Source organism: Mercenaria mercenaria, chromosome 5 (genome assembly GCF_021730395.1).
Source record: "Mercenaria mercenaria strain notata chromosome 5, MADL_Memer_1, whole genome shotgun sequence".
NCBI lineage: Eukaryota > Metazoa > Mollusca > Bivalvia > Venerida > Veneridae > Mercenaria > Mercenaria mercenaria.
Window position 1 is genome coordinate 36648712 of NC_069365.1, and position 18114 is coordinate 36666825.

Consider the following 18114-nt stretch of genomic DNA (forward strand, 5'->3'; position numbering starts at 1 on the left):
TAAATTTGTTGAAACAAAGTCTCAATTAAGGTCTTCAATGTAGATTAACGTGCATTAACATTATTCTACTCGAGGATTGGAAAATTTGAATATCTAAATTAGTATGAACACAAATAAAAATGTAAATTCCTTACCCACATACTTTCGTATACAAAAACTATTATTTTTAGAAACTCCGAAACATTCGAAGAAAATGGCGTAACTGCATAAGGGGAAATAACTTTAATGCAACAAAATAAATGTATCATGATATGTATCTATTGTTAAGTCCATTTTAGAACAATCTGGTACTGGAATTATAAGCATTTGTAACTGTTACGTCCGTAAAGAAGCGCTTGATTGTTTTCAATGGGCGAGTACAAGCCAAAAACAAATATATATTTTTTTGTGTTTCTGAAATAATACGAGCGGCAAATCCGATGAATAGCTTTTTGATTTGTAGGGGCCTCAAGTGTTTATTTTGAACCAGTATTTTATGCTGAAATGTACAGTTTTCACATCGTAAAATAATACGAAGTCCAAGTACGCGAAAAACTTAAACCAAATACTTATGACCAGAAATACTCGGGTAAAGTTAATGAAAGGCAAGACTGTTTAAATGCTTAAAACCCTATTTGAGGGCAATCTCGGATTCTTACCTACCCGCTTCTTTGTTCCGATGAGGTCTATAATACGAAATGCTGTGATATTTCCAAAACGCGACAAAATGGCAGGTGGACGCTTCTGAAAATTGCAGGTTTTTCGGTAAGTTGCTGTGACTTGATAAGAGATTTTAACCACCATAGAAGAAGTACATTGCCTTAACTGATAAGAGTTTGATACTGTACTTAATAATTTAGTATAAGGGCCCCCGTGGTGGAGTGGTTAAGGTCGCTGACTTCAAATCACTTGCCTCTCAACGATGTTGGTTCGAGCCTCACTCGGGGCGTTGAATTCTTCATGTGAGGAAGCCATCCAGCTGGCTTACGGAAGGTCGATGGTTCTACCTAGGTGCCCGCTCGTGGTGAAATAATGTATGGAGGGGCACCTGGGGTCTTCCTCCACCGTTAAAGCTGGAAAGTCGCGATATGACCTATCATGTGTCGGTGCGTCGTTTAATTCAACAAAATAATAGTAATAATAATAATAATAATTAAGTACACTTGTTAACTTTTCCATACAAAGTTGCCCCCCCCCCCCCCCCCTTAGTATGTTTACCCTACCAAAATTTCATCTGCAATACAAGACTCACATACATTTCTTTTTTGCTTTGTTCCTTGGGCTATAATAACCATGGTATTTTGACTGCTGTTCAAAATATGTGGTATGTTTTGTTGTGTTGAAAATCCTGGGCATTTTCGAAGACCGTATTTATACGTCTTGTATATCTTCGTAGGTTGAAGACAACAACCTACAGCCAAACTCCAAAAGTTATTTCTAAAGGAGCCAAAGATCTGTAAAGGTCGACTGCACCCCCCCCCCCCCCCCCCCCCACCCCACCAGCGCTAAACAAACGTATGGCCATATCTTTTCGGCATTCTTTACCAGGTTTTTATCCAAAGTCATCATTCGGACTATCTCATTAATTGTAAGAATTACATTCATGGATTTAGAGTGTTAAGGTATTTGACCCCTCATAGTAATGCTTAAAAAATGGCATTTGCTTGGTATATTCTTAAAATTGATCATGTTTTGCATTGTGTTGCACATTTTAAACAATTTTTACCGTGCCGTATTTTTGTAAGTTTTGTATAATTTATGAAATTTTCTCAAGCTCAAGGAGAGACAAATTTCAGTGTGATGGCCACTATCTAAAACGTTTGCAAATAATTCATTACAGCATTAATTTTGATAAAAGAAACATCAAACTTTTGTTAAACAATTATAAAACACAAAATTAAAACTGTAAATATAATTTTTTCTAGGGTGCCTCAAGTAAACAGATTTAATGAGACAGAATTATAACTCCAACATTGAAAAAGTAGGTTTATGGTAGGAATTGAATACTCTTCAAAAAGGAGGTACTCAATATTACGGGTCCATACCTTAAAAATTCTTTCCGATAACATGTTAGGCAGAAACTCTTAATCTGCGATGGATTTCATAAGCTCTACTTATTAGATTGTTGTGCCTGTTACCAGTATAAAAATCGTTAACAGGTTCATTTCGTCATGTTGTTACAAACTCATTCACCAAAACATGTCCACACACACAAAACTAGTCAATTCGTAATGGATGTAAATGAAAGAATTAATGACGGCTATTATCCACTTTCAAAGACAACACATGTAGGGCATTATCCGTGGTCAATTTCGGCTATTAACCATTTTTCAAACAAGGATCAATATAAATGGTTTTGACATAAAAACGGCAAATGTTAACAACTTACTCTAAAGTATGTCAGATAATGGAATGGTAGAGCTTTATATACAGTGAACAACAAGCATAAAAATCAATTCTAAGTATTTTTTATGAATTTTCAAACTAAACTTACATAAATTTTGTAAACTATTTAACGTATTGTGTATTGTATTCACAAAAATAAAGTAAAATAGTTTGAGTTCCATGAAAGCAAATCACCATTAATTTTAATCTTTTTGCAACATCTAGTGGTTAAAATCTCTTATCAAGCCACAGCAACTTGCCGAAAAACATGCAATTTTCAGAAGCGTCCATCTGCCATTTTGTCGCATTTTGGAATTATCACAGCATTTCGCATTATCTGGATAACAAGATTGATCCGTCAGAGTGGAGAATGCTTCATCAAATAGGACAGTTTATTTAACAAAGAAAAATATTGATTGCAGAAAAGTGCAAACTACACAAATTTCCTCCAAGCTAATTAATAGTCTGCTAATGCAAATTGTGACGATTTTCTGTACAATTAACATGGAACATAAGTTACGAAGTTGTATTTTTGAAAATAACCCAGTTAAATTATCGTGATACATTCCGAGCGTTTCTGAAATAAGACTGACAGTTTAAACATATTCAAAGGCAGTTTTAGGTAGTGGTAATTGGTGGAAAACTGGTTAAAGTACATTTTGTTTTCTGAAAAAAATGTTCCAATTATGCTGAAAGTCGTTAATTCATATCGAACTGACAGTTGACAATTTATGCTTTCAAATAATATTTGATATTTTGCACTGTACAAGGTTTCATTGATTCTATACTTGACATCCACAAGTATATGACAACTTCGAATTCTTCACCTGAATCAGGTCTAGAGAACCAAAACGACATTAAACTTTATAATGTTTATTCAAGTCGTTGCCATGTTAATCAAACCAGTGGCCTCTAACTACAAACCTCTTAATTAGTTGTCCTCATTACTTTCATTGTCAAGAAAACTGAAGATTTTTTATATCTTCTCGATGGTGTGCGCGCAGGTTTAAGCACATTTTCATTGTGCCAAATCAGGGTATATTACAAGTTAAAGCATAGCAAAAGTTCCTTCTAGGGCACATCTATATAAATATAAAATGATCATCTTGTAAAATTTTGGTTGCAATGTCTGTTTTATACTGCCAAAAATGTCAAGTAAGTATTTACGCTAGTTATTTTACATAAATTGTTAAATCCAACAACAAATTAAATCTGTTACCACTTTCAGTAGAGTGTAGAGTAAATACGGCAATAAGAAATTGACCCGGTCAATCCATTACGATTCGAAGCGTAAATTTGTTGCGCATAATTAGAGGGTCGCAATTGGGTTTGTTTTCACATATTAACCATGCATTTGAAGGTATAGTAGTCGCAACTTGTCCGCGGTGGTTGACCTTAGGCTAATTATTCATATCGATTATTTCATTGTAGAAATATGGGGTGCCTAGGGTTGCCTTCAGTTTAAAATTTATGAATGCAAAGAGCTGAAGAGTTTTATGTACACTCCTTTTCAATAATAGGTTGTATCTAATTATGTATTATAATACAAAGGTCAACCATCGGGGTCAAGTTGAGTCCATTATAACGATAATATTTAGTTTACATTTAAATTTGCTGATATATGTCAATCTGGTCGACTGAATATACATATGTTATGTTCTTCAACAATGGAGGAAGTGAAAGAATCAATCAATCATCCTCGGGTTTAGTAATATGTAATCCACGGAACGCGTTCAGTCAGAGAGTCGCCTCAATTAGGAAAGAATAGTTTAACGTCAGAGGCTATTCCTAAGGTCACGGAGTTTAATTGGCCAGCTTGTAATGACAACAGGTTTCGATATCAGTAGCTCAGTCAAGTGTGACTTACCGAATTAAAATATTCCTTCTCAAGAGAAGGAACAATGAGACGCATTTCTTGTGATAACGTAATGATAAATCTGTATCAATATTTTTTTATACGGCATATTAAAATAAAAAAAGAGCTAAATAAATTTCTTTTTTATTAAAAAATACCCATTTTACCCCCCCCCCCCCCCCGCCATAAAATACCAACTGCGTCAAAATTCTGACTAACTGACCAGACACACATTGATGATCTCAGAGAGAGACTATTTCCCAAATATGCACGGATTTTTCATGCAATGCAAAATGTCATGTCCTAATTGCTGACATATATTTACAGGTTCGTAGCAAGTTTGGCATTTTGTTATATAAATAGTATCAAATAAATTGTGACATATATTGTCTTGTTCTTTCTTCTAACTATTTGTTTTATCATACATACACATTGCAAATGTTCTTCAAATCCGAAACCAATCTGGACTATGTAAAACAAAGAAGCCTGTAAGTAAGACAGTTATCGCTACGCTCGCTCGGTTCACAAATCCCTCGCAGGTCTATAAACACAATGCAAACCTATTACTCGAACAATAACTATTACTTATGTTGTCAAAAGATCATGGACAAGTTGTATATTTGGCAAACTTGCTGAAATAAAACTAGAGTTATAGCCCTCTAAGTATATTATATCCAATTTCCATAGTTAAGACATGGAAATCATTTCATTCAGTTTATGTAACATAAAATAAGCAAGTTTATATGTATTAACAGTACTATACATTATGTTTAAAACAGTACACGCTGTATACATATTAAGATACACATAGTGTTTGTTTGTTTGTTTTGGGTTTAACGCCGTTTTTCAACAGTATTTCAGTCATGTAACGGCGGGCAGTTAACCTAACCAGTGTTCCTGGATTCTGTACCAGTACAAACCTGTTCTCCGCAAGTAACTGCCAACTTCCCCACATGAATCAGAGGTGGAGGACTAATGATTTCAGACACAATGTCGTTTATCAAATAGTCACGGAGAACATACGCCCCGCCCGAGGATCGAACTCGCGACCCCGCGATTCGTAGACCAACGCTCTTACCTACTGAGCTAAGCGGGCGGGCACACATAGTGTAAATGTGTACTACCACTGGTTGCGTTTTAAACAATCAGCTGTTACTGTGCGACATTTACAAATGCAGCTCTAAACGGAAACTTAATTCATATATTTAAGAAATAATATATCTCATCGGTGATATTTCGCTGAATAAATCACTGTTTGGAGTTCAGATGCGAAGGCATTATATCACGAGGGCGCAGCCCGAGTGATATAATACTACGCATCTGAACGAAACAATGATTTATTCAAGAGCAAATCACTAAATAAGATATATTATTTCGATTCTAACACGTTACCAAGGACTTTAGAGTACATCCTTGTTGGCATTCATTAAATATTTGCCCATTTTCAATCGGTTACTTTTCCAGCGCGTCTCTACGCCGTTTCACGCTATGACGTAATAATTGTGACGTCAGAACAGTGAATTGTTGTTTAATAATTCACTGTTACCAGCCTTCTTTGTTTAATAGGAAAATGAATCGGATCGTGTTAGAATTAGTATTATTATACCTCACTTTTGTCTATAATGATAAAATTCCGTCAGCCGATAAAGAGATATTTTGACTATCAAGACAAATCTCAACCTTTTTGACACGTGACCAAGCGAAAGTGACTGTCAGGTCATGTGACCGCGCTGATATTTTTGATGTCATATTGGATTGTACAACGTATAGTGGTGACGTCACTATTAAATGTCTGCACAGGCGATTCAGACGAAATATGAAACTGTTGAATTAAATGATTTAAAAAATAATTAAGTTTTTTTATATACTTTTATTCGGTATAATAAAATGAATATCATATGCAGCGTGTGTGACATTGATATTGTCGCTCGTGACGAAAAATGCAGTAGTGTACGGAGCTATCAAAACTAGAAAGTCAATACAGTACAGTACAGTAATAAAGTGAGTGGATCACGTATCAAGTCATTTGCTGTAGAAAGGAATTGCAGTCTTGACGACCAAGGAGCCACATTGAAAAGACATACCTAATACCTTGCAACAAGTCTCTTGTTAAACAATGTATTCAAAAATGATAATTATACATATTGTTAAAGATCAATGAGTTTGTGTGAGATGTGTAAGAGGCACTGAAATCCATTCTTTGGTGACTTACAAAAGAGCTGACACCAAATTATGATAAACATATTAAATTCTTTAATGTGTCTCATTGTAAAACTTCGATTGTACTGCGAAATCGATAACTGATATGTAGCCAGTTAAAAAAAAGGAGTGTGACGACCAAAAGGATAATGATCGCCAGGTAGATAGTTGTGACCTTCTTTTTTCATTTAGCAGCTTTGAACACAAGGTCATTTCTTAGCAAAGGAGCTTTGAGCCAAGGGTTTTCCTTTGTCTCCCGAAATGACGATAGTTTTGTGTGCTAATTGCTAATTTTGTCAAATATAACTTTGAGTGTAATGCTCACTGTATTAATACAAAATTGCATTCTATTCATCAAGTCATAGGCAGCACAAAAAGATTTAAGAAGAGTATGCTGATGACTCTGATACGTGCAAATTATGGTTAAACGGTTTATATAATCAGCCGTATCGTTGTACTTGGTATAATTTTTTTTTCTGATTATAATGCTACAAACCTAAATGTTCGATCTTTCAAGACAAAGCTTTATGACCTTTTTTTCATTTCAGAGCATAGGTGCAGTCATGGTGACCCAGGAGAATGAGTATTACATACGACTGATACTTCTGATGCTAAGAGCTGGAACTTTAGTTTTGAGGCAGACACTTTTCAAAGAGTTAGAAGATCGGGATATACAACTAAACAGTTTCCTTCAAATAAATAAAGACGCAGTAAAGCAATTAAAGGAATCAAAAGTATTAACTTTAAAACAGTACAACATCCTTTTCCCAGATAATGACACAATGCCTGACATATGCAAATTCGATATTTCCTTACTTTCTTGTTTATTACTGAATCTGTTTGTTCCGTCATTGCACAGATCAGATGAGAAGGCAATAGAAAATATACGAACATTACGAAATGATTTTATTGCCCACCACCCGAATGGCTGCATTGACGGAAGGACATTTTCCAACAAATCGAATCAACTTCGTACATCAATTTTGAATCTAGGAAAAAGATTGAGTAGTGAAGAATATTCGAGCCTCGCCGAAATGATTAAGAGTGTCAATGATGATCCGATAGATATAAAGTGTGCACTTCAAGACTTCAAACTAGATGCAGCTGGTACCTGTGAACAGTTTATTGAGCACGTCAGCCAGCAGATAGAACACCTTTCTCTCACAGTGGAGCAGCTAAGAAATAATCAGCAAGGTCTGTCTAGTATATTTACGTATATTTATATTTCTTCTCATGTTGCATCAGCTACATGTAACATCTCGGAATGTGAAAATTTGTGTATAATTCTTCTTTAAAATGAAGATAAGACAGGCAGAACGTCGTGGTAGAACATAATATCTATTCCCTAAATGGTTTAGTTAACCATTCTAAGGTAATATATAAAGTATTATCAGTACGATCAGTATATTTTGTTGGGTTTAGAGTGAGTCACATTTTTGGTCTCATGCTGAGATTGCCAATTGTTTGTATTGGTTCAGGCATAAGCGGGATCCGAATAGTCTACCGACCGTCCGTAAACTAGCTGGATGGCTTCCTTAAATGAAGATCTTTTTACATTTTAAGCGAGATTTCAAACTCACATTAATGTGGGCCAAGTGATTGGCAGTCATCTACTTTAACCACTCGATTACAGAGGCCACCAGGTCAAGGTAAATGTCAAAAGATTGAATCAAAAGTTAAATGACAGTATTGTATGTGTCGGTTCCAGGTCATAGTCGTCCACTAAGTTGTAGGCTAATTAGACTTTAGTTTCCTGTTTGATCAATATGTTTATAATTTTTTCTCCCGTGAAAAATCACCCCCCCCCCCCACCCCCACACACACACAATTTGTTTAAGAGCCAGGTGTTTATATGTAACACCCATATTTAATATCAAATAAACCGCTGTATACATTCGCGTAGGGTTATACCTGTTTCGAATAGTAATTCCGATAGATTCATTTAGTTAATTTGATTTGATAAATAAGCAATCGTTAACAGGTAGGTAGTTGAGTATTTTGCAATTTAAAGAAAAGTATTTCGCTGCAATATATATATATGCAAATGACTAAGAATATTATACAAAACTATAAATTATATAAAATGTACTTGTAATCCGTCTACAATGTATTTCCGTTATAATAACTTCTTTTGGTTGTAGGCCTACTTTGCAAATGCATGGCTCTGAGGCTGTGTTTGTGATGCTTTGTGTGTCTGAGGAATCTACCCTTAAGGGGATGCATACTTTGAAATTAGAAAAAAGTGGGTGGGGTATGATAAAAATTTACCTGCAAAAAAGTACAAGGTTTTGGTACATGAAATGGATACTGTTTCAACTGTTATAAGTACACAAAGGATTTCTCACTAAAATAAAAATGAGAAAAACTGAAACAAGAACGTTATTGTTGAATTACATAAGACTTATTGTGTACATTCAAAGTCTACAATTAATACTTTTTTGTGCGAAAATAATAGTACTTCACCTTGTCCAAACATTTATCAATCTCCTACAGATTCTAATTTAAAGAAAAAAAGTGAAATAAGTTCACTGTCTTGCTTTTCATTTTGCATATGTAAGCTAAAACACATTATTTAGTTTGTTTACAAAGTAGTGCATAAGAAAAGATATGGTGGTCAAGGAATGCCACATTCCAAAACTAAAAGAGTATATTCCCCTTAATACATTAAACATTTATAGTTATAGAAGTCGAGTGGCTTACAATAAGGGCCTAGAAATGTTGCCATTATTAATTTTCAACTTGGTACTCATGAACTACAATGCACTTAAATATCAAAACACATTCAACAAACTTTTGAAAATGTATTGTCTTAAAAATCCCTAAAATAAGGTATGAAATTTGGTTGAGAGGTCCAATCAATGTGTATATGTGCAAAAGTAACATTCTAATCTTGTTAACAAAACTTACTAATACACAGCAGGAATGTCAATGATCAAAACTGGACGAATATACAGTTATCCTCACTTTAATGTCATTTACTCACATTTTACTGTGAGTAAATCAATTATTTACTAATTTTGTGTTCCTATACTACAAAAACAACAACAACAACAGGTTTTAGGTAACAGGCATTAGTATTTGGCAGCATTTCAATCGACATGTATTGGCAGCAAAAAATATATATTATATTATATACAAGCGGTACATAAAGCTACTTCTTAGATATTAAGTAGCGAAGTGTCTTTAACACATCAGAACTTGAATGTTATTTTTACGTACATAACTCCATGTATCCGAATAAGAATTGTTCACATTATCCATAAAGGTTATGAATGTTCTGCGTCATTATATAGATCCTGAGGGCGGCAAATGTTCCAATAGTAACTGCTTCTCAAACTACTTATTATGTAAAATTCCATTCAAGTTTATTGTTATTTGTTCTGTAGGAGATATAAATAGTAGGAACATGACCAATGCGATGTGTCTGACATCAGTATCTGAAAAAGACTAACTACATATGTTAAATATAATGTCAAAAATAAGCAAAGACACAATATCAAAACGTATGCAGCAGTTCTTTGCAACTGAAAAAGAAACAAACTTCATCATTACTGAAGAGACTGTAGACTTGCTTGATGCTGAGGGTGGGAGGGTTAGTATGCAACAAAAACAACTTCGGTGTGTAACTGCCAAATACCTAGCCTCGAGTGATTGACAAAGGCGAAATCCCCAATAAATAACGCTATAGAAAATCGCTCAGTCGAAACAAAGAAGCGCGAAACTATCAAACCTTGAAAAACATAGACTAGCTTAAAACCCAAAATAGACTAGCAACCACATACTAGTAACAGCGAAAAACGTAAATAATTTTATTTATAATTTGTCCATGAATTCTCCACCATACTTTTCATAACTCTGTTTGCACGAGTTGCACGAGAATGCTGTCATTCACGTAAAAAAAAAACGGAGTCAGATAAGTTGTAAATGCAATATCATCTAAACGTAATTAATGGATTATGCAGTTCAAGATAAACTTTATCTCATAACGTAATGAACAAGTATAATGTTGTAACAACAACTATACTTACACTGATGTAAGTAGCAGTCGGTTTATAAGTGACTTTATTGATTCATTTTGTGTTTTGTTATTGTTGTCAAAAAGTATAACGGAAGTGCCTCACAACTGAAGCGGAAACCAGTTTGATGCACAAAGTAGTCCACTGTAAGTAATATTTTTTGATAAATGTCCACAGAAATTAATAATTTTCTAATATTAAAGACGAATATCTGAATAGGATTCATTATTTGATAAGAAATTATAATCATCGACATGTTTTTTTTTAAAATCATACACGTGCTGACACCTAAGTTGTCTCCCGTTGTTTATTAGAGTTACCTTTCGTCCGGCACAGTAATACTTTTTCAGTGAATCGCCGAGAAGTCGTGGGAAAATTAAAAACCATGTAAATAAACTAAAATTAACCACCTTTTCAAGATGAATTTCAAGCGATCGACATTATGCATTTAACCCGCCTGACCTGTGTAGCATCTTAGATATCTGTTGTAAGGTATTCATTGTGTAGAATGTCATGTTATGCCCTTGCAATGCTAATCCCACTCTGATTTTTTTGTTTACATTTTTTATCAATGAGAAATATGGCGTCCATCCCGAGCTGAAATGACCTGGCGTTACATTTTTACATGTTTAAGCAAACCTGGTGTGTTAGAAAGAAATTTTCATCCCTTCAACATTATTTGTAACACTGTTATTGTAAAACACCTGTTTTTGTCCTTATACAAAAGCTTAATATTTTGTGTTGAATGTACTTTCACAAAGACCTCTGTTTTCCTATTACATTCATAGTACCACATCCTTATCCACAAAGTACTGAATATTACAGGTGTCCATCAGTATTATATCAGTTTAAGAATATGTTTTTAATCTTTCCACCATCGATTTCTTGAATATGCACCCCTTCCTCATTTCTGTATGAACTGTGAATGTAGCAATATGCGTCCCCTTAACTATTTTCTTTCCTTATCGCACAAAAAGTACCCATCACATCTATTGATTTAGAATAAAATAAGTTATTTTTAACAACAACAACAAAAATAAAACACAACAAAAACATCCCCTTATCACAAGAAAACAACAACAAATCATTCAGAACAATTACATTCGATTTTTATCAATGGTTTACACGTAATAGTGATTGTTCGAGGAATAGGTCTGCATTGTGTTTATAGACCTGTGAGGGATTTGTGAACCGAGCGAGCGTAGCAGACCTATTCCGTGAATGATAACTGACTTACCTACCTGTTTCTTTGTTTTATATAGTCCAGATTGGTTTCGGATTTGAAGAACGTTTTCAACGTGTATGTATGATAAAAACAAATAGTTAGAAGAAAGAACAAGATAATATGTGTCACAATTCATTTGATACTATTAACTGATTAATATAACAAAATGCCCAACTTGCTACGAACCTGTAAATATATTTGTCAGCAATTAGGACACGACATTTTGTATTGCATGAAAAATCCGTGCAAATCTGGGTAATAGTCTCTCGTCTCTCTCTGAGATCATCAATGTGTGTCTAGTCAGTTAGACAGAATTTGACGCGAATGGTATTTTATGTGCTTTTTTCATAATTATTAAAAAAAAGAAGTTTATTTAGCTCTTTAATTTGACACTTAAATATATATTGCCGTATAAAAAAGTATTGATATAGATTGATCATTACATTATCGCAAGAAATGCGCATCATAATATACCCTGATTTGGTACAAACCAAATGTGCTAAAAACTGCGCGGACACCTTCGAGAAGATATAAAAATCTTCAGTTTTCTTGACAATGAAAGTAATGAGTCCAACTAATTAAGAGGTTTGTAGTTAGGGCCCCCGTTTTGATTGACATGGCAACGATTTGAATAAACATTACATGTATACAGTTGAAGTCGTTTTGGTTCTCCACATCTGATTCACGTGAAGAAGTTGTCTGTTACTAGTGGATGTCAATACAAGTATAGAATCAATGAAACCTTGGACAGTGCAAAATATCTAATAATATTTAAAGGCATAAAAATGTCAACTGTTAATTCGATATGAATTAACAGCATTCAGCAAAATTAGAATATTTTTCAGACAACAAGAAATGTACTTTTAAATTAACCAGTTTCCCACCAATTACCACCTCGTCAGTCTTATTTCAGACACGCTCGGAATGTATCACGATAATTTAACTGGGTTATTTTCAAAAATACAACTTCGTTACTTATGATCCATGTTAATTGGACAGAAAATCGTCACAATTTTCATTAGCAGACTATTAATTAACTTGGAGGAAATTTGTGTAGTTTGTATTTTTTGCAATTATATCATTGTCAGTATTTTTCTTTGTAAAATAAAGTGTTCTGTTTCATGAAGCATTCTCCACTCTGATGGAATAGTATGCCCGTATTAACTTTCAGACAAATATCAAGACCTGCTTAGAACTGAATGTTAAAACTTTATAGTAAAGTCATATTTAGATCAATTTTCAGGATATGTAAAACTGGTCGGAATTTTTTCACATCAAGGTCCATTACTAAGGGAAAGTGAGTTGGCAATTTTTTTCACAGCCAGTGCATAGACTTCTGCAAGACACTAAATAATGAAGATTGGCAGGTCAAAATTTACAGAAGGTCTTTGGAACTCAAAGAAATGTATGTGTATTATGTTGAAATTTCAATGAATCGACAGAATGACCCCCCAGGTCTTTTTAACTTTCTTCATACTTCATAGAAAAATAATTGTACATATACTGCAATTTATTTCGAATTTCTACATACCAACTTTCATTTTCCAATAAAATGAAATACTTTCTGTGCTTTTTAAAAGAAATTAAAATGTTCACTTTCCTTAGTATTGGACCTTTAAACGTATTTTTTTGAAATAATTGATACTATATTTACGGAGTCAATCACGCGTTCACCTAAAACGTTATGCACGGACTTCTCGTGATTCTACTGCATTGTTTCGGTCGCTTACGCATAACTTTAAATTTAATCTGTGACATGTGCGTTAGTGTGTCGACAATTTGACTCAGTGGTTAGAGCATTGGACTAGCATCGGAACGACTCGGGTTCGATTCCCGCTACAGGCACTTGAGATTTATGTGTAGACAGTAGAAATATGACAGGTCTGGAAATTCTTATAGACCTCATAAGCGGTCTATAAGGTGTTTATAGACCTCATCGGAACAAAGAAGCCGGTAGGTAAAACTGGTTATACACATATTCGTTCTATAGTATATATATGTGTTACATATAGTAAATACATAAGAATCATTTACTGTTAAAATTGATACACTGAAAAAGTTTTGCATGTCCTTGAGTAAAAACCAGTAAATTTAAGACGAAGACATAGCAAACCATTTAAACCACAAACATTTGAATAATGGATTTGTATTTGCACAACATCTTATCTCATGCTTACTGCATTGTCTCTTATCTAGGTTTCAAAGTAGGATGAATTGTAGATGGAACTTTTACCGTTCACTTGTTTATTATTGTCTACATAAATTGCACACTAGTTTCTACCTCCTTTTCCATGAAAGTCTGTATTAGCAATGAAAGTGGTGGGTAATTTAGGAGTCTCACAGGTAACTGATCAGCGGTTTATACACATAGAACATTTCCACTCAGAACAGGAACGCAATTAACGCGGCACTGAAGCTCTGATGTATCCATTTTTAAATGCTTTTTCCAACACAAAAACAAATCTTTACACCAGTGACGTCTGTGCTGCGTCAAAAATGTAGTCGTGTTATGCTTATAACACAGTCCTATTCTATTTTTAAAATATAAGGGCCATTAGGGTGGTAACTTTTCAGTGACGCTGGGTATATCATAAGCAGTCAACCCGACCAGTGTATAGTCTAAATGAATATATAAAACTGAGGGTGATTTCTTCAGGCTCTTGGAGATAATATACCCATACAAATTAGCACCAGGTCATATAATAACAAGTAAAATTTTGATGCAGAGCATCAAGTAGCCGGAGAGCTGTCGGCCAGTTATATTTTTCACATGAAATCTAAGATAGTCCAGTCCATGGGGACCTCCCGTGTGCAAAAAAGGCTACCGGCTAATTTTCATATCAATGTTTAGATGTTTAAATGTCTGAAGTGTCAGAAAAGTTAGGGTGGAGTTGCCGCGTCATGGTACGTTTTCAGAAATCAACGACAAAAATTAAAAGAAAATAGGGGTTTAGATAGTTCCTAGTGAAATGTCATTCATTTATGGACTGCTACCCAAAAAATGGCACATATTTGTTCTTGTCCGCACAATAACCCATTCTTTCGGTTTCGATCTGCAAAACTTGCCTTGTGGGATGTATAAACATGAACACCGTCTCGTTTCATTCAGAATGTATTCTAGCAGGGAAAAAGTGCAATTAAAGCACCCGTTTTACACGAATTTGCGCTAGAAACGGGAAAATTAGGATTTATTTACTATGGAATTCCTTCCACTACACCACAGTAGCTCATTACCGACCTTATTCCAACAGACAGGAGACAGTCATAAATTATGCCCTTTAACCGTGTTACTTCCCTTGTCTTACATGCGCTCATGTAGATTTTTATCGTCGTTTTTTTTTGTTTTGTTTTATTTTGATTTATTCGTTTTTATTTGATAACGCGCTGCGTAGTTTTGTCCATTTCCGGCCGAACTAATCAATCGTAGGCCCAGCGAAATTTGAATTGGGTGACTGATCTCAAATACAAGTCGATGCCTGGATATGTTCCAAAATATGATAGATCTATGTATTATTATAAAAGGGGGCCTTAAAGCGGCATGCCTGCAGCTCGTTCGACAAAATTTTTTTATATATCTTGAAGTAAATGCTATATTTTTTTAAGAAGGCTTTAAAACGTAATTACTGACAAACTTTATGTTATGGAAACACATGAGAGTTTGCTGTTTTTACTACATTTTACGATGAAAATCGAAAAGCGTTTGTCACGCTTTTACTCCAGGTAAACTGTCTCGATTATAAATATCTATATTTTGAAGTCATTATTCACAACTTCAGCTATAGCGCTATTGGTTACGACGGCGGGAAAATGTCTTTATTGCCGCGGCGGTCCGTGGTTCGATTCCCGGCGCGGTCATCTTTTTTCTTGATTTGGAACTTTTAAAATACTTTTAAAACAAAAATTCATAATCTGATATTCATAATATGACCAAACTTCAATTTGGAAGAAAGATTATTTTTAGCCAAATCTGGAGGCATGCTGCTTTAACTCAAGGCCAAGATGTTATTTCAGAACATGTCTGGGTACTGGCAGAGGTGTTTTTATTTGTTTTTGCAATGTTTTTACTGTGATTTTCCGATGTATTTTGTCTCATTTGCCAAAATTTAAATAAATTATTGAATATTTCGTTAATATTGTTAGGCAAAATCATATAAGAGGAGACCGGCGGTTCCCTTCCTGACTTACATACAAAACACGCAAGGTGAAAACTGCCATCGTCCATGGACTACATCTGTACTCTGCAACTTTATTTTTGTAACATTTAAACCTTTATATGATAGAAGCTATTAAAACTTTAAAAACACATTTGTAAAAACTACTTATTTACGTTCGATATCTGTCACTACACTAATTTATTTATAGACTACACGCTTATGGTATGTATCGACAAATGTGTTATCTTATATACTTAACCACTCTAAGTATGTTGACTAGAGCGTTATACTCCATGTTTTTTTTTAATTGATGCCGTTTCATTTTTCAATATTGTTCTATTCTATTTTTTGCTCTATCAGACCGAAAGTTTGAATTTAACGGCGACTAATTAGACATGGTGAGATATTACTCAAGATCATACCGTAAAAATTCAGATTCATTGATCTAATCCACCAACATCCTCGTCTAGCAGACACAAGGGTGACCGCAGTTAATTGATTCGATTCTGTTATGTATTTTAGCGCGGCTGATTTAAAGCTCGTTCGACAACAAAAATAGTTTTTTTTACATCTTGAAATACACTCTATATTTCGCAAGAAGGCTTTAAAACGTAATTAATGACAACATTTATGTTACGAAAACACATGACAATTTGCTATTTTTACTACTTTTAAGGATGAAAATCGAAAAGCGTTTATAATTGTCACGCTGTTACTCCAGGTGAATTGTCTCGATTATAAATATTTATATTTTGAAGTCATTTATTCACTACTTCAGCTATATTGCTATTTGTTACGACGACGGGAAAATATCCTTATTGCCAAGGCGGCCCGTGGTGCGATTCCCGACGCGGTCATCTTTTCTCTTGATTTGGAATTTTTAGATTATACTAGAAAAAATCCAAAACAAAACATATTCTAATGTTCATAATATGACCAAACTTCAATTTGAAAGAAAGATTATTTTTAGCCGAATCTGGAGGTCAGTGCCTTAAAATATTTAACTGCAATATGTTTCTCGGTAATCGAAAATATTTAGCAACTTCAACTGTTTATTTGACATTGATTATAAAGTATTATATACACTTTTCTCTTGTTTATCCGATTAATTATTATACTGGAATATGTATATTTACAATTTTTTGATAATCAGTTGTTTATTTGTCATATTTTCTAATTAGTTTTCCAAGACTGTTTACATTATAACTCGTTTACTCATTCATTTCGATTGATTTGTAAACTTTTCTTCATGCATCATTTCCTTTATTCTTTCATTGCATCATTCAACCAATCAGTCAATGTATCAAACGACCAATGATTTTATTATTCATTCTGTCATTCTTCTCAAGAATTTCCTTAATGAAATTTAGTATACAATTATTCGTTTAAATACTAATTTATTGTTTTAGTCGATCAATCATTTAATTAGACAGTCTGTCAATCAATTAATCTATGTATCAAACATTCATTTAGAAAATTTATCGATTTGTTGTTAAAACATTTAAGTCAATCAGAAGAACATTTCATTTCTTGTGATTTGTAGATGTCAGTCAGTCAGTCAGTCTGTCTGTCAGTCTATATTTTTCTAATTAATTTTCGAAATATTCATATATTGGATCAATCAATCAATTGTCTTAAAATACTTTATAAACATTCGATCATATTATCAATATTTTCAATGGAATATAATTGAGAGCATATTTTACAGTAATGAGTCAAACAAAAACAAAACAGCTCCTTCTCTGTATCTAATTCATATCTTTTCATCAGACGCTGAGGACGATCAACCCCTTCGTAGCAGATTAAGAGATGCAAACCTATGAGATAATCTTAGCCCCTGATACATTATGTTATGGGGTGTACGAGTATGTGGTTGTCTCACCAGAACACATGGTTCCGAATGCCTCATAAGATCCCCGTGCCCAGTTTGAGGTTACCTCATCAGTTATTTTCATCCAGTTTACGTTGAATAAAATTATTTTATTATAAATACTTTGCTGTTCAATTACTTCCCTTATCTGGGTCTAAACTTGAAGAAATCATAGCCATCACGCCTGACATGTCAGATGCACAGTTAGAGTTTTGTACATGTATCATTTTTAACAAATTTAATTTCAAGTAAATATTACATATAAAATTTACTGGAATTTACGTTGTATGAAATTTACCAGCATTTGAAATATACTTTAAATAATTTTACTTCAAATACCTGCAGTAAATTGAAATTATATTTTTTCACATGAAATCTAAGATAGTCCAAGTCCATGGGGACCTCCCGTGTGCAAAAAAGGCTACCGACTA

The 18114-nt window shown here is 34.0% G+C and overlaps 1 protein-coding gene across 1 annotated transcript in view; it reads left to right on the forward strand.

Annotated features, from left to right (window-relative positions):
- The window catches only part of LOC123556896 (uncharacterized), a 71610-nt gene that overhangs the window by 11486 nt on the left and 42010 nt on the right, over window positions 1-18114 (forward strand). Inside the window, exon 2 of the mRNA XM_045347962.2 lies at window positions 6967-7612. Within this exon, the coding sequence (XP_045203897.2) occupies window positions 6982-7612 (631 nt within the window). The 5' untranslated portion in view covers window positions 6967-6981. The remainder of the gene's footprint in view (window positions 1-6966; window positions 7613-18114) is intronic.